The sequence below is a fragment of the Oncorhynchus gorbuscha genome, linkage group LG22 (assembly GCF_021184085.1).
Source record: "Oncorhynchus gorbuscha isolate QuinsamMale2020 ecotype Even-year linkage group LG22, OgorEven_v1.0, whole genome shotgun sequence".
NCBI classification, from domain to species: Eukaryota; Metazoa; Chordata; class Actinopteri; order Salmoniformes; family Salmonidae; genus Oncorhynchus; species Oncorhynchus gorbuscha.
Genome location: NC_060194.1, coordinates 45,624,464 through 45,650,299, shown reverse-complemented (window position 1 = coordinate 45,650,299; position 25,836 = coordinate 45,624,464). Strand labels below are relative to the sequence as shown.

Sequence of the window (25,836 nt, the reverse complement as noted above, 5' to 3'; positions counted from 1 at the left end):
AATGGGTGGGCTATTTACCAATAGATTATGTACAGCTGCAGCGATCGGTTAGCTGCTCAGATAGCTGATGTTTGAAGTTGGTGAGGGAGATAAAAGTCTCCAACTTCAGCGATTTTTGCAATTCGTTCCAGTCACAGGCAGCAGAGTACTGGAACGAAAGGCGGCCAAATGAGGTGTTGGCTTTAGGGATGATCAATGAGATACACCTGCTGGAGCGCGTGCTATGGATGGGTGTTGCCATCGTGACCAGTGAGCTGAGATAAGGCGGAGCTTTGCCTAGCATGGCCTTGTAGATGACCTGGAGCCAGTGGGTCTGGCGACGAATATGTAGCGAGGGCCAGCCGACTAGAGCATACAAGTTGCAGTGGTGGGTAGTATAAGGTGCTTTAGTGACAAAACGGATGGCACTGTGATAAACTGCATCCAGTTTGCTGAGAAGAGTGTTGGAAGCAATTTTGTAGATGACATCGCCGAAGTCGAGGATCGGTAGGATAGTCAGTTTTACTAGGGTAAGCTTGGCAGCGTGAGTGAAGGAGGCTTTGTTGCGGAATAGAAAGCCGACTCTTGATTTGATTTTCGATTGGAGATGTTTGATATGGGTCTGGAAGGAGAGTTTGCAGTCTAGCCAGACACCTAGGTACTTATAGGTGTCCACATATTCAAGGTCGGAACCATCCAGTGTGGTGATGCTAGTCGGGCAAGCGGGTGCAGTCAGCGATCGGTTGAAAAGCATGCATTTGGTTTTACTAGCATTTAAGAGCAGTTGGAGGCCACGGAAGGAGTGTTGTATGGCATTGAAGCTCGATTGGAGGTTAGATAGCACAGTGTCCAATGACGGGCCGAAAGTGTATAGAATGGTGTCGTCTGCGTAGAGGTGGATCAGGGAATCGCCCGCAGCAAGAGCAACATCATTGATATACACAGAGAAAAGAGTCGGCCCGAGAATTGAACCCTGTGGCACCCCCCATAGAGACTGCCAGAGGACCGTACAACATGCCCTCCGATTTCACACACTGAACTCTGTCTGCAATGTAATTGGTGAACCAGGCAAGGCAGTCATCCGAAAAACCGAGGCTACTGAGTCTGCCGATAAGAATATGGTGATTGACAGAGTCGAAAGCCTTGGCAAGGTCGATGAAGACGGCTGCACAGTACTGTCTTTTATCGATGGCGGTTATGATGTCGTTTAGTACCTTGAGTGTGGCTGAGGTGCACCTGTGACCGGCTCGGAAACCAGATTGCATAGCGGAGAAGGTACGGTGGGATTCGAGATGGTCAGTGACCTGTTTGTTGAATTGGCTTTCGAAGACCTTAGATAGGCAGGGCAGAATGGATATAGGTCTGTAACAGTTTGGGTCCAGGGTGTCTCCCCCTTTGAAGAGGGGGATGACTGTGGCAGCTTTCCAATCCTTGGGGATCTCAGACGATATGACAGAGAGGTTGAACAGGCTGGTAATAGGGGTTGCGACAATGGCGGCGGATAGTTTCAGAAATAGAGGGTCCAGATTGTCAAGCCCAGCTGATTTATACGGGTCCAGGTTTTGCAGCTCTTTCAGAACATCTGCTATCTGGATTTGGGTAAAGGAGAACCTGGAGAGGCTTGGGCGAGGAGCTGGGGGGGCGGAACTGTTGGCCGAGGTAGGAGTAGCCAGGCGGAAGGCATGGCCAGCCGTTGAGAAATGCTTGTTGAAGTTTTCGATAATCATGGATTTGTCGGTGGTGACCGTGTTCCCTAGCCTCAGTGCAGTGGGCAGCTGGGAGGTGGATAGTTTGGTCTACAGCTTATCATGAGATACTCTACCTCAGGCGAGCAAAGCCTTGAGACTTCCTTAGATATCTTGCACCAGATGTTGTTTACATATATGCATAGGCCCCCGCCCGTGTCTTTCCAGAGACTGGTGTTCTATCCTGCCGATAGCAGGATAACAGCTGTACGTTCTTTATGTCATCGTTCTGCCACAACTCTGTGAAACAGATTTGAATGTCCCATCGGTAGGATATACTGTACGTGCTTTCAGTTTGTCTAATTTATTTCCCAACGATTGAACGCTAGCTAGCAGAACGGAAGGCAAAGGCAGATTAGCCACTCGTCGCCTGATCCTCACAAGGCATCCTGATCTTTTCCCGCGAAAACTCAGTTTCCTTCTCCAGCGAATGACGGGGATCTGGGCCTGTGTCGAGTGTCCTTAGTATATCCCTACCCTCCGACTCTTTGAAGAAAACCCTTCTTGTCTCATCTGAGGTGAGAAATCGCAGTTCTGATGTCCAGAAGCTCTTTTTGGGTCATAAGAGACGGTAGCAGCAACATTGTGTACAAAACAAGTTATGAACAATGCGAAAAAACTATCAAAATAGCATGGTTGGTTAAGAGCCGACAAGATGGCCGCCCCATGGCAATTACAATCAATAAGCCAAAAAGATAAGGGGTTAATAAGAACAGTGATTAAAAAGAACTACAAGAGCTGCTGGAACATGGCAGTGAAGGGACAACATCATAATAGTTGTATTGTTATCTTGGGGCGGCAGGGTAGCCTAGTGGTTAGAGCATTGGTAGTAGAGCATTGACTAGTAACCGAAAGGTTGCAAGTTCAAATCCCTGAGCTGACAAGGTACAAAATCTGTCGTTCTGCCCTTGAACAGGCAGTTAACCCACTGTTCCTAGGCCGTCATTGAAAATAAGAATTTGTTCTTAACTGACTTGCCTAGTAAAATAAAGGTAAAATGTAAAAAATTAAAAAATTAAACTAGACAAGTCAGTTATCAACAAATTCTTATTCACAATGACTGCCTAGGATCAGTGGGTTAACTGCTTGTTCAAAACAACATATTTCTACCAGCTCAGGGATTTGATCTTGCAACTTTTCAGTAACTGGCCCAATGCTCTAACCACTAGGCTACCTGCCAACCCAAGACCCAGGAGAAGGGAGGAAAGTGTAATCACAAGGCTGATACTGGGACTAACAAGGCTCAACAGCACTTTGAAAATACAGTAGTAGGAAAAACATCAAAATGGGAAGTGTGCATTAATGTAGTCATAAAAAAAACACACACAAAACAGAAGATAAGGGGGTTACAAAACATTTTAAATGGGGTCGTGGTGAAAATAGTAACGCTTCCTATACTTTCATTCTTTGAAATCGCACAGGTTTGGTAAACTGTTGGGCACTGTTTTAAAACATGCATATTGAGTACTTTAAAAAAACATTAAAACATTTTCTCTACTGGAAGTGTGATCACTGCCAGGATGAGATACAAACTGTGGAACACGTCCTATTTCAGTGTCAGCAGTATGGGAGGTTTAAGAAAGGGTATTGAGGAGCCAAGTTTAACTGAGTTGTTAATAAGTAAACCTTCAGGCGATGTTGCATTTAGTTTAAGACCGGTTTAATAAGGGTCTGGAGGAAGAACTGAGTTATCAATCTCATAGCCCCCACGCCAGTACAGGAGGTGGCGGTATTGCACCATTAACGTTGGATGCCAACCGCTGATAAATCCCACAAAATAGGACGACCTGTCCCAACGCAGACGCCGTAGTTGTACCAAAGATTTTTTTATAATTAACTCAAGATAGACCACAACCTTAATCATAGTGGGCAGAATAAGCAAGAAGTTGGGCAGAGCCAACCACGATCTAGCGAGATCTTATTTGCGCGTTCTAGCATGTATTTGCATATTTCCCTTAGGGAACATATAGATTTTAGGTGGGGGAAGAGGTTTTAGATTTCAGTTTGGGGCTGGTAGCATCGTGGTTAGAGAGTTGGAACAGTAACCAAAAGGTTGCTGGATCAAACCCCCAAAGTAGAAATCTGTTCTTCCCCAGAATAAGGCAGTTAATTCACTGTTCCCCGGTAGGCTGTCATTGTAAATAAGAATTTGTTCTTAACTGACTAGCCTGGTTAAAATAAAAACAAGAACTGTATTATGATCAAATGTTTCATTAAATTAGAAAATGAGCAGAATGTCGTTCGGCCACTGGGATTCCTCTCATCACCATATTTGGTGTTGAGTGTAAACGCCAACCGGATGCTTCAGATTTATACATCCGGTGCAACATCTGACTCATTGTTCTATCTGTGGTCGTTACTAACTGACGAAAGGTTGTTGAAATTTCGCTAGTAACGTTAACTAGCTACCTAGTTATCAGACAAACGCCATGTCTAGCAGAGGAGGAAAACAGAAGAAAGGTCATGTCACCGGTGAACAGGAGGAAGAGGAGCAGCCGCTTCAAGCTGTGCTAGTCGCCGATAGCTTCAACCGGAGGTTTTTCCCCATCTCCAAAGACCAACCCAGGGTATGCGATGGTGCCATGGCTTAATAGTGCATGCTAGCGCTAGAAAACTCTAGGTGGCAGATGGAACTGACAGTCATGATCCGGGGCTAAGTACATGCATGCTATTGTCAATGGATGACAGGGATAGCATAGCATAGCTAGCTACAGTTCTTGCATGTAACCAACCTCGTGTTCTTGAAATGCAACATTTCATAACAGCTATGGCCAATATGTTTTCCTCCTAACTAGTTAGTGATATTCGTGGTATAAAATCTGTAGAAGACACATGTCAACAGATCTCGTCTGTAGTTTAGCCAGGTAGCGAACCAGCAATTGTATCACTGTTCCAGATGGCATGATATATAATCTCTTTTAAGTGGGACACCATCAGATCCATGTAGCTAGGCTAATCGTGACAAAAGCACAATAACAACAACAATGTTAATTTATTAATCCTGCTAGTAAACGGACATTGGTAATAAAACATGTTTTTCCAACAAGCGTTCTCTACCATTAACCTTGTTCTGAACACCCCGAAAACAAAGGTAATGTGGTTTGGTAAGAGGAATGCCCCTCTTCCCACAGGTGTTATTACTACCTCTGAGGGTTTATTTAGAGCTTGAGGTAGTCACCTCACACAAGTACGGTGTACTGTCCTTCTCTCAGCACATATTAAATCTAGACTTGGGCTCCTCTTTCACCCCAGCTGCCAAACTAACCCTGATTCAGATGACCATCCTACCCATGCTAGATTACGGAGACATAGTTTATTGATTGGACGGTAAGGGTGCTCTCGAGCGGTTAGATGTTCTTTACCATTCAGCCATCAGATTTGCCTCCAATGCTCCGTATAGGACACATCACTGCACTCTATACTCTGTAAACTGGTCATCTCTGTATAATCGTCGCAAGACCCACTGGTTGATTGCTTATTTATAAAACCCTCTTAGGCCTCACTCCCCCTAACTGAGATACCTACTGCAGACCTCCTCCTCCACACACAACACCCGTTCTGCAAGTCACATTCTGTTAAAGGTCCCCAAAGCAAACACATCCCATCGTCTTTTCAGTTCGCTGCAGCTTGCGACTGGAACGAGCTGCAACAAATCCTCAAACAGGACAGTTTTATCTCAATCTCTTCATTCAAACACTCAATCATGGACACTCTTACTGACAGTTGTGACTGCTTTGCGTGATGTATTGTTGTCTCTACCTTCTTGCCCTTTGTGCTGTTGACTGTGCCCAATAATGTTTGTACCATGTTTTGTGCTGCTACCATGTTGTGTTGCTACCACGCTATGTTGTCATGTGTTGCTGCCTTGCTATGTTGTTGTTTTAGGTCTCTCTTTATGTAGTGTTGTCTCTCTTGTTATGATGTGTGTTTTGTCCTATATTTATATTGTATTCATTGTTTATTTTTAATCCCAGGCCCCCGTCCCCACAGGAGGTCTTTTGGTAGGCCGTCATTGTAAATAAGAATTTGTTTTTAACTGAATTTGTTCTTAGCCTAGTTACATAAAATAAATAACTCAAAATAAAGTTGCCATCATTCTGGTCATCAGTCTAATCCAAAACCAAATATCACATGAGTGCTAGCCAGAGTGCTAGCCAGAGTGCTAGCCAGAGTGCTAGCCAGAGTGCTAGCCAGAGTGCTAGCCAGAGTGCTAGCCAGAGTGCTAGCCAGAGTGCTAGCCAGAGTGCTAGCCAGAGTCACTCAGAACTTCAGATTTCCCGACAACATCCTATGCTTTTATAAGTGAGACTCCAAACCTGATGGTCATTGTTGCACTCATCTCATCATCTCTGCACTCATCACATCATCTCTGCACTCATCACATCATCTCTGCACTCCTCACATCATCTCTGCACTCCTCACACCATCTCTGCACTCCTCACACCATCTCTGCACTCCTCACATAATCTCTGCACTCATCACCATCTCTGCACATCACATCATCTCTGCACTCATCACATCATCTCTGCACTCATCACATCATCTCTGCACTCATCACATCATCTCTGCACTCATCACATCATCTCTGCACTCATCACATCATCTCTGCACTCATCACATCATCTCTGCACTCATCACATCATCTCTGCACTCATCACATCATCTCTGCACTCATCACATCATCTCTGCACTCATCACACCATCTCTGCACTCATCACATCATCTCTGCACTCATCACATCATCTCTGCACTCATCACACCATCTCTGCACTCATCACATCATCTCTGCACTCATCACATCATCTCTGCACTCATCACATCATCTCTGCACTCATCACATCATCTCTGCACTCATCACATCATCTCTGCACTCATCACATCATCTCTGCACTCATCACATCATCTCTGCACTCATCACATCTCTGCACTCATCACATCATCTCTGCACTCATCACATCATCTCTGCACTCATCACACCATCTCTGCACTCCTCACACCATCTCTGCTGTGTTTTGTGCCATCCAGGCTCTCCTACCGTTGGGCAATGTGGCCATGATAGACTACACCTTGGAGTTCCTAACATCCACTGGTGTTCAGGAGACATTTGTCTTCTGCTGCTGGATGTCCAACAAGATCAAGGACCACCTGCTGTAAGAACACACACACACACTCTGACCAAGAAAAAGTAGTCATTGACACTATTTAGGGCCCAAACACAAACACACAGGGTTTTCTCAATATAAATGTTCCGTCAATTCTTCCAACAGTAAGTCCAAGTGGTGTCGTCCCACCTCTCCAAACGTGGTTCACATCATCACCTCTGATCTGTACCGTTCCCTCGGCGACGTGCTGCGGGATGTGGACGCCAAGAATCTGGTGAGGAACGACTTCATCCTGGTCTACGGAGACGTGGTGTCCAACATCGATGTCAGCCAGGCCCTACAGGAGCACCGGTCAGTCACCTTTGACCCTTGACCTTAGTAGACAACAGGGCTGGAGGAAAAGCCAGCATCTCTCCAGGAGGAGGGTTTGGGTGGCCAATCCTCATCCTGGAGAGCTTCAGATACCTATGGAACACCGTTTGGGTCTTTAAATGTCAAAAAAGATACATGTGAAATAACACTATTTGACGTGTCAAATATGCTTGTTGACCAATCAGGACCTGAATATGACTGCACTTCGCATAATAATTTAACGTGTTCCTACGTAGTTATTACACATTGATTACACTATCACTCGTATTTTAATATGTCACAACGATTCATTGATACGTATGCTATGATGCTGGTAAAGTTGTCTCACGCACCGACAGTGCTGGTCATTAAAAAAAAAAAGCTAACTTGCTGAGGGATGCAAACAATGTTCTTCCTTAAAAACATAACAAAACGACAATCTGTTTCAGTCGCTATAGTAGCTAACTATCTCGCTAGCTGTCATCATCTAAAATAACCCTGATTTATAGGACAGTTCTTATTTGATTAATGGTGGTCGGACCCATCTGTGTGAAGCTAGCCACAATAATGATTAGCCACAATAGTGGACTTTGCGGTTAGCCTTCAAAATAAAAGCATGATTTTTTTTACCTTTATTTAACTAGGCAGGTCAGTTAAGAACAAATTCTTACTTTCATTGAGGGCCTAGGAACAGTGGGTTAACTGCCTTGTTCAGGGGCAGAACAACAGATTTTTACCTTGTCAGCTTGGGGATTCGAACTTGCAACCTTTCGGTTACTGGCCCAACGCTCTAACCACTAGGCCACCCTGCCGCCTCTACGCTCTAACCACTAGGCCACCCTGCCGCCTCTACGCTCTAACCACTAGGCTACCTCAAAATAAAAGTATGTCATTGACAGTGATGCAAATGAATACAAATAGTAGAATTATGCCATAATTGAATAGATCATGCTAAACGAGGTTGGAATATTGTTATATAAAATCAATAAAAGACAAATAATTTGTTAATTTGACAAAAATCTGTTGAAATCACACTGGATGTATTATACTTTAGAATTGCATTGGGGGGGCATCCTTATTTCACTGTACAGCCTTAACCTATGGACTGTGGATCAATGACATGGGATATCAGTCTACTCAATGACACCCAGAGAACATTAGCGTAGTAGCTCTTATTGCGGGACTCTGAATCAACTGTGAATTGAGCCACATTTATTGTCAATCTATGTGTATTGAACAGTATTCCAGAGGAAAAACAATACTGTGTGGATGTTTTGGAGTCTAACTCTGAGGATGATGGGAAAAAAATATATTGGGTATTGAGTAGACTGATACCCCATTTAATTGATCCCCAATCATGAGGTAAAGCTGTACAGTGCAATATGAATGTCAATACACACAATACACACAATAGGCTGACTGGGGAGGTGATTTCACACAACGCTAATATTTGCGTAAACTCTTCAGTTGTGTTTTATGGGTGTCACCGAATAGACTGATACCCCATTTCAGTGCTTCACATTCCAACCTTGTTTAACATTATCTAGTCTAAATATGGCATGTTTCCACCAATTGTAACCCTCTGCATCACTTTCAAAAGAGGTACATTTATTTTGAAGGCAAACCTAAACCTAATCCTTATTATGGCTAACTTCACAACCCGGTCCGGTCGAGACTCACTATCCAGATGAAGCTATCTGGCTGCTTATAACATTAGCTTTGGGCAACAGACAGGGTAGCTGGCTAGCTTTTTATTTTCATGAACTGAATTTCAATTGGCGAACAACAAGTCAAAACACATTTTATTTGTCACATACACATGGTTAGCAGATGTTAATGCGAGTGTAGCGAAATGCTTGTGCTTCTAGTTCCGACAATGCAGTGATAACCAACCAGTAATCTAGCTAACAATTCCAAAACTACTACCTTATAGACACAAGTGTAAGGGGATAAGAATATGTACATAAAGATATATGAGTGAGTGATGGTACAGAGCGGCATAGGCAAGATACAGTAGATGGTATTGAGTGCAGTATATACATATGAGATGAGTATGTAAACAAAGTGGCATAGTTAAAGTGGCTAGTGATGCATGTATTACATAATGATGCAGTAGATGATATAGAGTACAGTATATCCATATACATATGAAATGTATAATGTAGGGTATGTAAACATTATATTAGGTAGCATTGTTTAAAGTGGCTAGTGATATATTTTACATAATTTCCCATCAATTCCCATTATTAAAGTGGCAACCTAGCTAATACTTACTCACAAGGATTCCTAAATCATTGCTGAGAATAATGAATGAATGAATGAATAATGAAAATGACTGCAGTTTCTACTGGTCATAGTTTTCAGGCTGGTTGTATTGGTGCAAGCTAAGTACCAAGCTAACGCTAGCTAGCTGCCCCAGCAGTGGTCCTTCTGTAGCTCAGTTGGTAGAGCATGGCGCTTGTAACGCCAGGGTAGTGGGTTCGATCCCCGGGACCACCCATACGTAGAATGTATGCACACATGACTGTAAGTCGCTTTGGATAAAAGCGTCTGCTAAATGGCATATATTATTATATTATTTATTATATTTCAGTGGCATCGATCAAATGATGCTTTATTACCAACGCGGTATTGTAAACACATCGTTCGTGGACGGTGTTTGTTTGTTTGCAGACTTTTGTGTGTGTGCAGCTTTGACAGCTTTCTCCTGATAATGGTGGCGCACGGATTGCACCTGCAAATTCAGAACACACAACCTACTATGATACGACTGTCTTATTTGACGTCTCAAATTTAAAGCTAATTTAACGCGTCAAATAGCATATTTTTTGACACGCAAAGACCCAAACGGCGTTCCATAGATACCGGGGTTTTGCGCCAGCCCTGCTTTAATGTATCACATTTAATCCAGCTATTCAAGATTGTGATGAGCACTTGACTAGGAATCAGCTGTAGACTTAAGCAATAAGGACTGAGGCGGGATGTGGTATATGGCCAATATACCACAGCTAAGGTTACCAATGTAATTAGAGCAGTAAAAATTAAATGTTTTATCATACCCGTGGTATACAATCTGATATACTACAGCTGTCAGCCAATCAGCATTCAGGGCTGTAATACACCAATGGGGCAGCTAGGCCTATTTGTGTACCTTTTTCATATTGATCACGTATTAACACTAGGATTTATGTTGTTCATGAAGGCACCGGCGTAAGGTGGACAAGAACATCTCTGTGATGACCATGGTGTTCAAAGAGTCATCTCCGGGCCACAAGTCTCGCTGCGAGGAGGATGACGTGATCGTTGCCATGGACAGCAAGAGCAAGCGGGTCCTCCACTACCAGAAGACACAGGGCCTTAAGAAGCTACAGTTTCCCATGGTAACGTAACAGTTCTCCGTGGTAACGTAACAGTTCTCCGTGGTAACGTAACAGTTCTCCATGGTAACGTAACAGTTCTCCATGGTAACGTAACAGTTCTCCGTGGTAACGTAACAGTTCTCCATGGTAACGTAACAGTTCTCCATGGTAACGTAACAGTTCTCCATGGTAACGTAACAGTTCTCCATGGTAACGTAACAGTTCTCCATGGGAACGTAACAGTTCTCCATGGGAACGTAACAGTTCTCCATGGGAACGTAACAGTTCTCCATGGGAACGTAACAGTTCTCCATGGGAACGTAACAGTTCTCCATGGGATCCCCCAAAAGGTAAATTTACAGCAAAGCAAGTAGTAGCGATACAAACACAAAGTTTATAAGCAAAGATAAACATTTAGATATTAAGTCCTGACCCTCTTTTCAGAATGTGTGGATGTTCAGGAGTGGTGGACTGACTATTGTATTTTGTCTTGCAGAACATTTTCCAACATGGAAGTGATGAGTTTGAAATCAGACATGATCTGCTGGACTGTCACATCAGTATCTGTTCCCCACAGGTAATCATCTACTGTCTGGGCAATTCCATGGTAAAGGATTTACGCAGAGACTCAGGCTTTTCACTTTAAAATGTATACCAAACAAAATCCATTGATCTCAAAGAGTAACAAACCATATTTCCACAAAGTTAGCATCTGCACAGTTTTTCCAGGAAATGTGTATATATATATATTGTTTTGCTTCACTGTATAAATTGTTCAAAGTAATAATTGTGCATAGTGCTGTATTATATGTTCAACTTTTGAATTCAATGGTTTTTGTTTGGAATACATTCTAAAGTGAAAAAATCTGATTCTCGGCGTAATTCCTTTACTGTGGAATTGCCCGTCTTTAACCAGGAGGGGGACTGAGTGAGCTGCAAGTCTGTTGTATGGAAGACATTTACATTTACATTTAAGTCATTTAGCAGACGCTCTTATCCAGAGCGACTTACAAATTGGACATGACACGGGCTTTTTATTACAGGTTGCTGAACTCTTCACAGACAACTTTGACTACCAGACCAGGAATGACTTTGTCAGAGGGATTCTGGTCAATGAAGAGGTATGAGAAAACAAATTCAGTGATTATGATACTATATATAAAGATAGATACTGTATGTTGTATTAAAACCAGAACATCCCAAGCAATAACCCCGACCAAAGCTTAAACACGTCCTTACCGACAAGTCTACTATGTCCTCCCGCTCTAGATTCTGGGCAACCAGATCCACCTGTATGTAACACAGGATGGCTATGGAGCACGCGTGTCCAACCTGCAGATGTACGACTCCGTCTCCTCAGACATGGTACGTCGCTGGGTCTATCCCCTCACCCCCGAGGCGAACTTCACAGACCAGCATGGGCAGGGGTGTACCCACTCTCGCCATAACGTCTATCGGGGCGCCGAGGTCAGCCTGGGGCACGGCAGCCAGATGGAGGAGAACGTTCTGATTGGTCGAGACACCAGCATCGGGGCCAACTGTCACATATCAAACAGTGTCATCGGCAACAACTGCACCATAGGTATTATACTGTTACTGTTTCTACAGGGTTCGTAAGGTCGTGGAAATCCTGGATAAGTCATGGCATTTTGAAATTGAGTTTTCCAGGCCTGGAAAAGTTTCTGGGAAAATGTTAGTCTGAAAAGTCATAGTAGATATGATCGAAAAGACTGACCTCGATAGTCAATTCAAAACACATCTTGTACCCTCTAGTTAATTGTTGAGCTATTATTAGTGTGTATGAATGTTTTTGTCATGTCCCCAAAACACTTTCCACCGACACTCGCGAATAAGGCGATACAAAGTTGATTTACTTTTTTAAACAATTGATATGATTAATAAAAATAAAAAAATGTTGTTGTTGAAAAAACTAACGATTCACTTCGATATTGTATTAGGTTCAACAACGGTCAATGAAATCATGTGAATGAAAATAATAATTTAAACTGTAAACATGATTTTTAGGAAACAATATTACATGAAGCCTTTGGGATTATGTGGCTTGAACTTGTTTTGTAGATACAGTACTGCCAGTTGATTTGATAGAATGTAGATACAGTACTGCCTGTTGATTTGATAGAATGTAGATACGGTACTGCCAGTTGATTTGATAGAATGTAGATACGGTACTGCCTGTTGATTTGATAGAATGTAGATACAGTACTGCCTGTTGATTTGATAGAATGTAGATACGGTACTGCCAGTTGATTTGATAGAATGTAGATACAGTACTGCCAGTTGATTTGATAGAATGTAGATACAGTACTGCCTGTTGATTTGATAGAATGTAGATACGGTACTGCCAGTTGATTTGATAGAATGTAGATACGGTACTGCCAGTTGATTTGATAGAATGTAGATACGGTACTGCCAGTTGATTTGATAGAATGTAGATACGGTACTGCCAGTTGATTTGATAGAATGTAGATACGGTACTGCCAGTTGATTTGATAGAATGTAGATACAGTACTGCCAGTTGATTTGATAGAATGTAGATACGGTACTGCCTGTTGATTTGATAGAATGTAGATACGGTACTGCCTGTTGATTTGATAGAATGTAGATACGGTACTGCCAGTTGATTTGATAGAATGTAGATACGGTACTGCCAGTTGATTTGATAGAATGTAGATACGGTACTGCCAGTTGATTTGATAGAATGTAGATATGGTACTGCCAGTTGATTTGATAGAATGTAGATACGGTACTGCCAGTTGATTTGATAGAATGTAGATACGGTACTGCCAGTTGATTTGATAGAATGTAGATACCGTACTGCCAGTTGATTTGATAGAATGTAGATACGGTACTGCCAGTTGATTTGATAGAATGTAGATACGGTACTGCCAGTTGATTTGATAGAATGTAGATACGGTACTGCCAGTTGATTTGATAGAATGTAGATACGGTACTGCCTGTTGATTTGATAGAATGTAGATACGGTACTGCCTGTTGATTTGATAGAATGTAGATACGGTACTGCCAGTTGATTTGATAGAATGTAGATACGGTACTGCCAGTTGATTTGATAGAATGTAGATACGGTACTGCCAGTTGATTTGATAGAATGTAGATATGGTACTGCCAGTTGATTTGATAGAATGTAGATACGGTACTGCCAGTTGATTTGATAGAATGTAGATACGGTACTGCCAGTTGATTTGATAGAATGTAGATATGGTACTGCCAGTTGATTTGATAGAATGTAGATATGGTACTGCCAGTTGATTTGATAGAATGTAGATACGGTACTGCCAGTTGATTTGATAGAATGTAGATACAGTACTGCCAGTTGATTTGATAGAATGTAGATACGGTACTGCCAGTTGATTTGATAGAATGTAGATACGGTACTGCCAGTTGATTTGATAGAATGTAGATACAGTACTGCCAGTTGATTTGATAGAATGTAGATACGGTACTGCCAGTTGATTTGATAGAATGTAGATACAGTACTGCCAGTTGATTTGATAGAATGTAGATACAGTACTGCCAGTTGATTTGATAGAATGTAGATACGGTACTGCCAGTTGATTTGATAGAATGTAGATACAGTACTGCCAGTTGATTTGATAGAATGTAGATACAGTACTGCCAGTTGATTTGATAGAATGTAGATACAGTACTGCCAGTTGATTTGATAGAATGTAGATACGGTACTGCCAGTTGATTTGATAGAATGTAGATACAGTACTGCCAGTTGATTTGATAGAATGTAGATACAGTACTGCCAGTTGATTTGATAGAATGTAGATGCGGTACTGCCAGTTGATTTGATAGAATGTAGATACCGTACTGCCAGTTGATTTGATAGAATGTAGATACGGTACTGCCAGTTGATTTGATAGAATGTAGATAAATAAAATAATTAAATAAACATTGAGTGAATCCAAGGTGCAGTTTTCCTTCAATCTGCTCTGCATTTACTAGTCTTCCAGGTTCTCCAAGATGCCAGTGATCCTGGAGAAGCTTGGCAGTCTGACGCCTCTCTCTGATCTCTCTCTGTAGGGGACAACGTGGTGTTAGACCGGGCCCACATGTGGAACAACGTACACATCTCCAGCAACGTAGAGATTCACCAGTCAGTGGTGTGTGATGGGGCTGTGGTCAAAGAGGCTGTACACCTCAACAAACAGTGTGTCCTCGCGTACAACGTAAGGCAACAAAGTGTTTACAACCAAATAACACTATTTTAATGGAAACATGTTACCCTCTTCAATATGCATAATGGACTGTGTTTCTATAGTGCTTTTCAGTACCTCTCTAAGTACTTTACAATGTAGCTGCTAATGGAAATATTTATGTAAACATTAGCTACATATTGTAAATGTCAGCATGAAACTGTTTACCTTTCACTCTTTCCTAATATCAAACATTTTATTAGCTACAGTAAGCTTATAAAACTAGTCATTTTTGAGTACTTTAGTAGTAGTTTTCCATGTTGTCTGTTTCCCAGGTGGTGATTGGTCCGAACCTGTCCCTCCCAGAAGGGACTGTGGTGTCCATGCATCACCCTGAGGAAGAGGAGGAAGATGATGATGATGAATTCCTCAGTGATGACCAGGAAGTGGGACACGGCACAGACAAGACCAGGCAGAAAGGTGTGTATTAGACCCCCTCGCTACACAGCGGATTCAAATAACCAACTCCTCATCAAGCTTTGACTATTTGAGTCAGCTGTAGTGCTGGGGCAAAAACCAAAACAGACCCCCCCCAGGACTGAATTTAGCTAACTCGGCTCTATACCAGAGGTAGACAACCCAGTTCCTGGGGTGCTGCAGGTCCTGCAGGATTTTGTTCTAACGAGGCACCACACCTGACCGGCCATCTGAACTAATTGATCAGTTCAGTGATTGGCCTAAATTCAACACACCGGGTCTTCCAGGTTGGTTAAATCAAAAACATGAAGTGGCTCCAGGATCAGGGTGGCCAACCCCTTCTCTCTACGTTGTACACATTCTCAGTATTTATTTATTACTGTTGTCAGTTTATTTATTACTGTCGTGGGTTTATTTATTACTGTCGTGGGTTTATTTATTATTGTTGTGGGTTTATTTATTACTGTTTACTGTCGTGGGTTTGTTTATGACTGTCGTGGGTTTGTTTATGACTGTCGTGGGTTTATTTATGACTGTCGTGGGTTTATTTATGACTGTCGTGGGTTTATTTATGACTGTCGTGGGTTTATTTATGACTGTCGTGGGTTTATTTATGACTGTCGTGGGTTTATTTATGACTGTCGTGGGTTTATTTATGACTGTCGTGGGTTTATTTATGACTGTCGTGGGTTTATTTATGACTGTCGTGGGTTTATTTATGACTGTCGTGGGTTTATTTATGACTGTCGTGGGTTTATTTATGACTGTCGTGGGTTTATTTATGACTGTCGTGGGTTTATTTATGACTGTCGTGGGTTTATTTATGACTGTCGTGGGTTTATTTATGACTGTCGTGGGTTTATTTATGACTGTCGTGGGTTTATTTATGACTGTCGTGGGTTTATTTATGACTGTTTACTGTTGTGGGTTTATTTATGACTGTCGTGGGTTTATTTATGACTGTTTACTGTCGTGGGTTTATTTATGACTGTCGTGGGTTTATTTATGACTGTCGTGGGTTTATTTCTGACTGTCGTGGGTTTATTTATGACTGTCGTGGGTTTATTTATGACTGTCGTGGGTTTATTTATGACTGTCGTGGGTTTATTTATGACTGTCGTGGGTTTATTTATGACTGTCGTGGGTGGGTTTATTTATGACTGTCGTGGGTTTATTTATGACTGTCGTGGGTTTATTTATGACTGTCGTGGGTTTATTTATGACTGTCGTGGGTTTATTTATGACTGTCGTGGGTTTATTTATGACTGTCGTGGGTTTATTTATGACTGTCGTGGGTTTATTTATGACTGTCGTGGGTTTATTTATGACTGTTTACTGTTGTGGGTTTATTTATGACTGTCGTGGGTTTATTTATGACTGTTTACTGTCGTGGGTTTATTTATTACTGTTGTGGGTTTATTTATTACTGTTGTGGGTTTATTTATTACTGTCGTGGGTTTATTTATGACTGTCGTGGGTTTATTTATGACTGTCGTGGGTTTATTTATGACTGTTTACTGTTGTGGGTTTATTTATTACTGTCGTGGGTTTATTTATTACTGTCGTGGGTTTATTTATTACTGTCGTGGGTTTATTTATTACTGTCGTGGGTTTATTTATTACTGTCGTGGGTTTATTTATTACTGTCGTGGGTTTATTTATTACTGTTTACTGTCGTGGGTATATTTATTACTGTTTACCTTCGTGGGTTTATTTATTACTGTTTACTGTTGTGGGTTTATTTATTACTGTTTACTGTTGTGGGTTTATTTATTACTGTCGTGGGTTTATTTATTACTGTTTACTGTCGTGGGTTTATTTATTACTGTCGTGGGTTTATTTATTACAGTTTACTGTCGTGGGTTTATTTATTACTGTCGTGGGTTTATTTATTACTGTCGTGGGTTTATTTATTACTGTTTACTGTCGTGGGTTTATTTATTACTGTTGTGGGTTTATTTATTACTGTTGTGGGTTTATTTATTACTGTTGTGGGTTTATTTATTACTGTCGTGGGTTTATTTATTACTGTTTACTGCCGTGGGTATATTTATTACAGTTTACTGTTGTGGGTTTATTTATTACTGTTGTGGGTTTATTTATTACTGTTTACTGTTGTGGGTTTATTTATTACTGTTTACTGTTGTGGGTTTATTTATTACTGTTTACTGTCGTGGGTTTATTTATTACTGTTTACTGTCGTGGGTTCATTTATTACTGTCGTGGGTTTATTTATTACTGTCGTGGGTTTATTTATTACTGTCGTGGGTTTATTTATTACTGTTGTGGGTTTATTTATTACTGTCGTGGGTTTATTTATTACTGTTTACTGTCGTGGGTTTATTTATTACTGTCGTGGGTTTATTTATTACTGTTGTGGGTTTATTTATTACTGTCGTGGGTTTATTTATTACTGTTTACTGTCGTGGGTTTATTTATTACTGTTGTGGGTTTATTTATTACTGTCGTGGGTTTATTTATTACTGTTTACTGTCGTGGGTTCATTTATTACTGTCGTGGGTTTATTTATTACTGTCGTGGGTTTATTTATTACTGTCGTGGGTTTATTTATTACTGTTGTGGGTTTATTTATTACTGTCGTGGGTTTATTTATTACTGTTTACTGTCGTGGGTTTATTTATTACTGTCGTGGGTTTATTTATTACTGTCGTGGGTTTATTTATTACTGTTGTGGGTTTATTTATTACTGTCGTGGGTTTATTTATTACTGTTGTGGGTTTATTTATTACTGTCGTGGGTTTATTTATTACTGTCGTGGGTTTATTTATTACTGTTGTGGGTTTATTTATTACTGTCGTGGGTTTATTTATTACTGTCGTGGGTTTATTTATTACTGTTTACTGTCGTGGGTTTATTTATTACTGTCGTGGGTTTATTTATTACTGTTTACTGTCGTGGGTTTATTTATTACTGTCGTGGGTTTATTTATTACTGTCGTGGGTTTATTTATTACTGTTGTGGGTTTATTTATTACTGTCGTGGGTTTATTTATTACAGTTTACTGTCGTGGGTTTATTTATTACTGTCGTGGGTTTATTTATTACTGTTGTGGGATTATTTATTACTGTTTACTGTTGTGGGTTTATTTATTACTGTTTACTGTCGTGGGTTTATTTATTACTGTTTACTGTCGTGGGTTCATTTATTACTGTCGTGGGTTTATTTATTACTGTTTACTGTCGTGGGTTTATTTATTACTGTTTACTGTCGTGGGTTTATTTATTACTGTTGTGGGTTTATTTATTACTGTTTACTGTCGTGGGTTTATTTATTACTGTCGTGGGTTTATTTCTTACTGTTTACTGTCGTGGGTTTATTTCTTACTGTCGTGGGTTTATTTATTACTGTTGTGGGTTTATTTATTACTGCTTACTGTCGTGGGTTTATTTATTACTGTTTACTGTCGTGGATTTATTACTGTCGTGGGTTTATTTATTACTGTTTACTGTCGTGGGTTTATTTATTACTGTTTACTGTCGTGGGTTTATTTATTACTGTTTACTGTCGTGGGTTTATTTATTACTGTCGTGGGTTTATTTATTACTGTCGTGGGTTTATTTATTACTGTTGTGGGTTTATTTATTACTGTTTACTGTCGTGGGTTTATTTATTACTGTCGTGGGTTTATTTATTACTGTTGTGGGTTTATTTATTACTGTTGTGTGTTTATTTATTACTGTTTACTGTCATGGGTTTATTTATTACTGTCGTGGGTTTATTTATTACTGTCGTGGGTTTATTTATTACTGTCGTGGGTTTATTTATTACTGTTGTGGGTTTATTTATTACTGTTTACTGTCGTGGGGTTATTTATTACTGTTTACTGTCGTGGGTTTATTTATTACTGTTTACTGTCGTGGGTTTATTTATTACTGTTGTGGGTTTATTTATTACTGTTGTGGGTTTATTTATTACTGTTTACTGTCGTGGGTTTATTTATTACTGTTGTGGGTTTATTTATTACTGTTGTGGGTTTATTTATTACTGTTGTGGGTTTATTTATTACTGTTTACTGTCGTGGGTTTATTTATTACTGTTTACTGTCGTGGGTTTATTTATTACTGTTTACTGTCGTGGGTTTATTTATTACTGTTTACTGTCGTGGGTTTATTTATTACTGTTTACTGTCGTGGGTTTATTTATTACTGTCGTGGGTTTATTTATTACTGTTGTGGGTTTATTTATGACTGTCGTGGGTTTATTTATGACTGTCGTGGGTTTATTTATTACTGTTTACTGTCGTGGGTTTATTTATGACTGTCGTGGGTTTATTTATTACTGTCGTGGGTTTATTTATTACTGTCGTGGGTTTATTTATTACTGTCGTGGGTTTATTTATTACTGTTGTTGGTTTATTTTTATGTTTACTGTTGTGGGTTTATTTATTACTGTCGTGGGTTTATTTATTACTGTCGTGGGTTTATTTATGACTGTCGTGGGTTTATTTATGACTGTCGTGGGTTTATTTATGACTGTCGTGGGTTTATTTATTACTGTCGTGGGTTTATTTATGACTGTCGTGGGTTTATTTATGACTGTCGTGGGTTTATTTATGACTGTCGTGGGTTTATTACTGTCGTGGCTTTATTTATGACTGTCGTGGGTTTATGTGATTCTTCAAGCATTGATAATTCCACAAACAATGTTTTGAAATGAAATGTATCTTGATCTTGTTTCCCGAAGTTATATTGTTATTCAATGTTATGGAAATCTGTTTTTGGAAATAACATGTCAAAGGTATCTGAGGACATATCTGTGATATTTATGTCAATGACAGTGAGCAAAACCTTGTTTTCTGTACTGTAACCGTAACCCCCTTTCATCTGTCCAGCATTTAACCCAGCCGAGGTAGGACCTGAGGGCAAAGGTTATATCTGGAAGGCCAGTATGAACGACACTGAGGATGAAGAGCTGGCACAGTGTCTATGGGGTAGGCCACTTTCAAAACAAAACGTATGCAAAGTAGTCTGTTGAGGGCGAAGAGACTGGGTGAGGCCAGTTGTCCATGCCCTCAGTCACAAAATATATATCCTTTCTCTCTAGGCCTGGTGCTTAACCCTGATCCAGAGAGTGACAGTGAGAGTGAGGCCAGCGAGGAATCTCAGGATCGCAGTCGCAGTGTCTCACCAGAGATTGATGACGTCAATGGTGAGGGGATACCGATTGATTTATTAATCGATTCGTTGAATTGATGATACTAATCCAAAATGACATGCCATAGCAATAATGTGTTTGTGTAGCTTTCCAGTTGGAAGTGTTGGGGACACTACAGAGAGGTTTGGAGGAGAACATCGTCTGTGACAACCTGGTCCTCGAGATCAACTCTCTCAAGTGAGTATTAGTCGGCTCCTGATTAGTGAGTATTAGTCGGCTCCTGATTAGTGAGTAGTAGTCTGCTCCTGATTAGTATTAGTCTGCTCCTGATTAGTATTAGTCGGCTCCTGATTAGTGAGTAGTAGTCTGCTCCTGATTAGTGAGCAGTAGTCTGCTCCTGATTAGTATTAGTCTGCTCCTGATTAGTATTAGTCTGCTCCTGATTAGTATTAGTCTGCTCCTGATTAGTATTAGTCTGCTCCTGATTAGTGAGTATTAGTCTGCTCCTGATTAGTGAGTATTAGTCTGCTCCTGATTAGTATTAGTCTGCTCCTGATTAGTATTAGTCTGCTCCTGATTAGTGAGTATTAGTCTGCTCCTGATTAGTGAGTATTAGTCTGCTCCTGATTAGTATTAGTCTGCTCCTGATTAGTATTAGTCTGCTCCTGATTAGTATTAGTCTGCTCCTGATTAGTATTAGTCTGCTCCTGATTAGTATTAGTCTGCTCCTGATTAGTGAGTATTAGTCTGCTCCTGATTAGTGAGTATTAGTCTGCTCCTGATTAGTGAGCAGTAGTCTGCTCCTGATTAGTATTAGTCTGCTCCTGATTAGTATTAGTCTGCTCCTGATTAGTGAGCAGTAGTCTGCTCCTGATTAGTATTAGTCTGCTCCTGATTAGTATTAGTCTGCTCCTGATTAGTATTAGTCTGCTCCTGATTAGTGAGCAGTAGTCGGCTCCTGATTAGTATTAGTCTGCTCCTGATTAGTATTAGTCTGCTCCTGATTAGTGAGCAGTAGTCTGCTCCTGATTAGTATTAGTCTGCTCCTGATTAGTGAGCAGTAGTCTGCTCCTGATTAGTGAGCAGTAGTCTGCTCCTGATTAGTGAGCAGTAGTCTGCTCCTGATTAGTGAGCAGTAGTCTGCTCCTGATTAGTGAGCAGTAGTCTGCTCCTGATTAGTATTAGTCTGCTCCTGATTAGTATTAGTCTGCTCCTGATTAGTGAGTATTAGTCTGCTCCTGATTAGTGAGTATTAGTCTGCTCCTGATTAGTGAGCAGTAGTCTGCTCCTGATTAGTATTAGTCTGCTCCTGATTAGTATTAGTCTGCTCCTGATTAGTGAGTAGTAGTCGGCTCCTGATTAGTGAGCAGCAGTCTGCTCCTGATTAGTATTAGTCTGCTCCTGATTAGTATTAGTCTGCTCCTGATTAGTGAGCAGTAGTCTGCTCCTGATTAGTGAGCAGCAGTCTGCTCCTGATTAGTATTAGTCTGCTCCTGATTAGTATTAGTCTGCTCCTGATTAGTGAGCAGTAGTCTGCTCCTGATTAGTGAGTATTAGTCTGCTCCTGATTAGTATTAGTCTGCTCCTGATTAGTGAGCAGTAGTCTGCTCCTGATTAGTGAGCAGTAGTCTGCTCCTGATTAGTGAGTATTAGTCTGCTCCTGATTAGTATTAGTCTGCTCCTGATTAGTGAGCAGTAGTCTGCTCCTGATTAGGGAGCAGTAGTCTGCTCCTGATTAGGGAGCAGTAGTCTGCTCCTGATTAGGGAGCAGTAGTCTGCTCCTGATTAGGGAGCAGTAGTCTGCTCCTGATTAGGGAGCAGTAGTCTGCTCCTGATTAGGGAGCAGTAGTCTGCTCCTGATTAGGGAGCAGTAGTCTGCTCCTGATTAGTGAATGCTCCTGTTCCTGTTTTTGTTTTTTTAACTAGGCAAGTCAGTTAAGAACAAATTCGGATTGAAAATGACCACTTACCGGGAAACAGTGGGTTAACTGCCTTTTTCAGGGGTAGAATGACAGGTTTTCACCTTGTCAGCTCGGGGATTCAATCTTGCAACCTTTCGGTTACTAGTCCAACACTCTAACCACTAGGCTACCTGCCGCCTCTACACTCTAACCGCTAGGCTACCTGCCGCCTCTACACTCTAACCACTAGGCTACCTGCCGCCTCTACACTCTAACCCCTAGACTACCTGCCACCTCTACACTCTAACCGCTAGGCTACCTGCCGCCTCTACACTCTAACCGCTAGGCTACCTGCAGCCTCTACACTCTAACCACTAGGCTACCTGCCGCCTCTACACTCTAACCACTAGGCTACCCTGCCACCTCACATAACCCTGATAAGTGTGTGTCATACTTTTCTCCCGATATGAGTAACTAGTACTCTGCTCCTGATAAGTGCCCTTCAGATAAGTGCAAACTCTGGTTGAAGTGCACTAGTTTTTCAGTCCCTTTTATAACAGATCCAGCTAAATGTTGTCCACGCTACCATCTTCAGAGTATAGATCTGGGACGTCCCCTCTCCCACCAGGTATGCCTATAACATCACTCTCAAGGAGGTAATGCAGATTCTGACCAGAGTTGTTCTGGAGTACCCCTTCCAACAGCAGGGGACGCAGCTCACCACCCTACAGTACACCGGTTCACTACTGCCTGTAAGTACTCACAACCACCACACCCCAATTGATTGTTCTACAACCAATAATATATATATATATTTTTTTTTTATCTCTTCATTTTTACAGACAAATCACTTACAAAAATGACCAGCTCTTATCTCCACCCCCCCAAAAAAACAGTTAGAGGGACAGAGAGAGCGAGATGGTTTAAAGAATAGCCTATTTTTCTCTTCTCCTCCCCCCCTGCCTCTCAGCTGCTGAAGACGTGGTCTCCGGTGTTTAAGAACTACATCAAGAGAGCTCAGGATCACCTGGACTGCCTGTCTGCTGTGGAGGAGCTGTTCCTGGAGCAGGACACTCATCAGACTGCTATGGTCAAGGTGGGTTGTCTGTCTGGACTGTCTGTCTGGGCTGTCTGTCGGTCTAGACTGTCTGTGTTCTTAGAGCAGGAGACTCCCAAACTGCTATGGTCAAGGTGAGTTGTCTGTCTGGACTGTCTGTCTGGACTGTCTGTCTGGACTGTCGGTCTAGACTGTATGTGTTCTTAGAGCAGGAGACTCCCAAACTGCTATTGTCAAGGTGGGTTGTCTGTCTGGACTGTCGGTCTAGATTGTCTGTGTTCTTAGAGCAGGAGACTCCCAAACTGCTATTGTCAAGGTAGGTAGAGTGTGTAGACCTGCAATAGATAGACTTAGAGTCCTGTCCAGGGAGTCTTCCTACTACTTGTATAGATATATAGAGTCCCGTCCAGGGAGTGTTCCCACTACTTGTATAGATAGACTAGAGTCCTGTCCAGGGAGTCTTTCTACTACTTGTATAGATATATAGAGTCCTGTCCAGGGAGAGTTCCTACTACTTGTATAGATATAGTCCTGTCCAGGGAGGGTTCCTACTACTTGTATAGATAGACTAGAGTCCCGTCCAGGGAGTGTTCCCACTACTTGTATAGATATATAGAGTCCCGTCCAGGGAGTGTTCCTACTACTTATATAGGGGGAGGGGGTTCCCTATACACGCACACACCAGGGTTTCCATGAGTCGGTAGCCCTAACTGTCATGTTTTAACTTGGAAGAGAATAAATACAATTGTAGTTGGCCAAATTGTCCGGGAGAGGCTGTCTATCATAGCCTGCACTTCAGCACCATTCTCATACTCCTTGCACACCCGTGCGCCTGCTGTGAGGAGAGTGAGAGACGAGCCTTGGCCACTGGTGATTACAAAGATGGACGCCTTATGCAATGAAGTAAGTTAGAGAAAGCAGATTAGGTCTGTCGACAGTGAGTAGGGTACATGTCGAGGAGAGGTTTAAATGTCGTCATGGACTGAGTTGAGAACTTTGGCGCGGCCAATTGCAGGCTACTGTCTTTGTAATTTGACACTTAAATGTGTCTCATTTGGCCAATATTCCTTGTTTTATTGAAGGCCAGGTCGGACCTGAATACATATAGATGTCCATTAAATGTTAATCTTCCTGACACCACATGTTCCTAACTGAAACCCTGGCACACGCTCAGGCAGGCAGGTGTAACGGATGTGAAACGGCTAGCTCAGTTAGCGGTGTGCGCTAAATAGCGTTTCAATCGGCTGACGTCACTCGCTCTGAGACCTTGAAGTAGTAGTTCCCCCTTTGCTCTGCAAGGGCCGCGGCTTTTGTGGAGCGATGGGTAACAATGCCTCGAGGGTGTCTTGATGTGTGCAGAGGGTCCCTGGTTCGCGGCCGGGTATGGGCGAGGGGATGGTCTAAAGTTATACTGTTACACAGGCAGACACTAGAATAACTTTCTGAGTGAGTGAGGGCTTTGCATATACGTAAAATAAAGTTAATAACCGCTTCCCCATCATTGTTTAAATAATAGTTATGTCCCAAAACAGTAGAAATCACTTTCGTTTGCCTTTCTGATTCTGTTCCTCAAAAAAAAAAAAAAAAAAAACATTTTCAGTTCTGTGCCCAAAAACCGGTTCTAACCCCCTGCTTCTTACTTCTTTTTATGTATTTATTTTACTTGTGATGTTGGACGTTAACATGTCTGTTGTCTTCCCTGTAGGTGCTGATGAAAATGTACCAGCTGGAGATCCTAGAGGAGGAGGCCATCCTAAAATGGTTCTCTACCGGAGCCACCAATGACAAGAGCAGACAGCTACGCAAGAACCAGGGAGTGAGTACCACTTACAGAGCTTATACATAACAGCAAGAAAGGGATTGTTTTCCAGATAGATGTATCTCAGTGTGTGGTACTGTACGTCCTGTACAGACCCCAGGCCTCAACACAGAGGTCTTCCTGTCTTCCTCAGCTCCAGAAGTTTATCCAGTGGTTGAAAGAAGCAGAGGACGAGTCTTCGGAGGAAGGAGAGTGAGGAGGATGATGAGTCTTCGGAGGAAGGAGAGGAATAAAGACTGAAGACTTGAGAACCGTGTGAATAGAATTCCATGGTTTCCATGGCGGTTCACTTTAAATCTGCACTTAAAGGACCGGTTCCCCAGACAGATTAAGAGCCGGATTCAATCCGTATCGCTTGAAGATCCACATTAAAAATGTAAAGGTAATTTCCGATTTGAGCCGACATTTCCTTTTAAATTGAGCTATAACGTAGATCTTCCGCGATACGAAGAGAATACAGCCCTGTACCCAGTCCTGGAGTAAAAATCTATTTTAGTGGACTTTCTCCATTGAGGATGCTTTTTCATTCCAGGATTAGGCCAAATCTGTGTCTGGGGAAAGCCGTCCCAGAATGTCAAAGGTTATCAGTTTGGACACTGTGGCAGCTTCATATTGCTTCTCCAAAAGGAAACGACATTGTTGGTATTTAGTGTACAGCGCAAGCAGACACCTTGCTCACAATGTCACAAGAAGGAAAGCTGTGGTATGGTTTTGACACCCTAATAAATGAAAGATTTAAAAACACACACT

General features: G+C 41.6%; 1 protein-coding gene across 1 annotated transcript; it reads left to right on the top strand.

Annotated features, from left to right (window-relative positions):
- Window positions 1-4,059: 4,059 nt before the first annotated feature.
- eif2b5 (eukaryotic translation initiation factor 2B, subunit 5 epsilon) lies at window positions 4,060-25,832 on the top strand. The gene is made up of 16 exons (XM_046321495.1): window positions 4,060-4,291; window positions 6,750-6,874; window positions 6,992-7,177; window positions 10,380-10,557; window positions 11,033-11,113; window positions 11,580-11,657; window positions 11,806-12,118; window positions 14,605-14,750; window positions 15,053-15,197; window positions 20,047-20,145; window positions 20,259-20,363; window positions 20,456-20,546; window positions 22,839-22,962; window positions 23,181-23,306; window positions 24,973-25,083; window positions 25,220-25,832. Exons 1-16 carry the CDS (start codon window positions 4,154-4,156, stop codon window positions 25,280-25,282), a joined length of 2,109 nt encoding a protein of 702 aa, XP_046177451.1. The 5' UTR covers window positions 4,060-4,153; the 3' UTR covers window positions 25,283-25,832.
- Window positions 25,833-25,836: the final 4 nt, after the last annotated feature.

What these genes read in the sequence shown, in the direction of transcription:
- eif2b5 (XM_046321495.1), top strand. Translation starts at nt 4,154, where the DNA reads ATGTCTAGCAGAGGAGGAAAACAGAAGAAAGGTCATGTCACCGGTGAA. An exon ending in GCTGGCACAGTGTCTATGGG is followed by an intron (nt 20,146 to 20,258) that starts GTAGGCCACTTT and finishes CTTTCTCTCTAG; the next exon opens with GCCTGGTGCTTAACCCTGAT. An exon ending in ATCAGACTGCTATGGTCAAG is followed by an intron (nt 23,307 to 24,972) that starts GTGGGTTGTCTG and finishes TCTTCCCTGTAG; the next exon opens with GTGCTGATGAAAATGTACCA.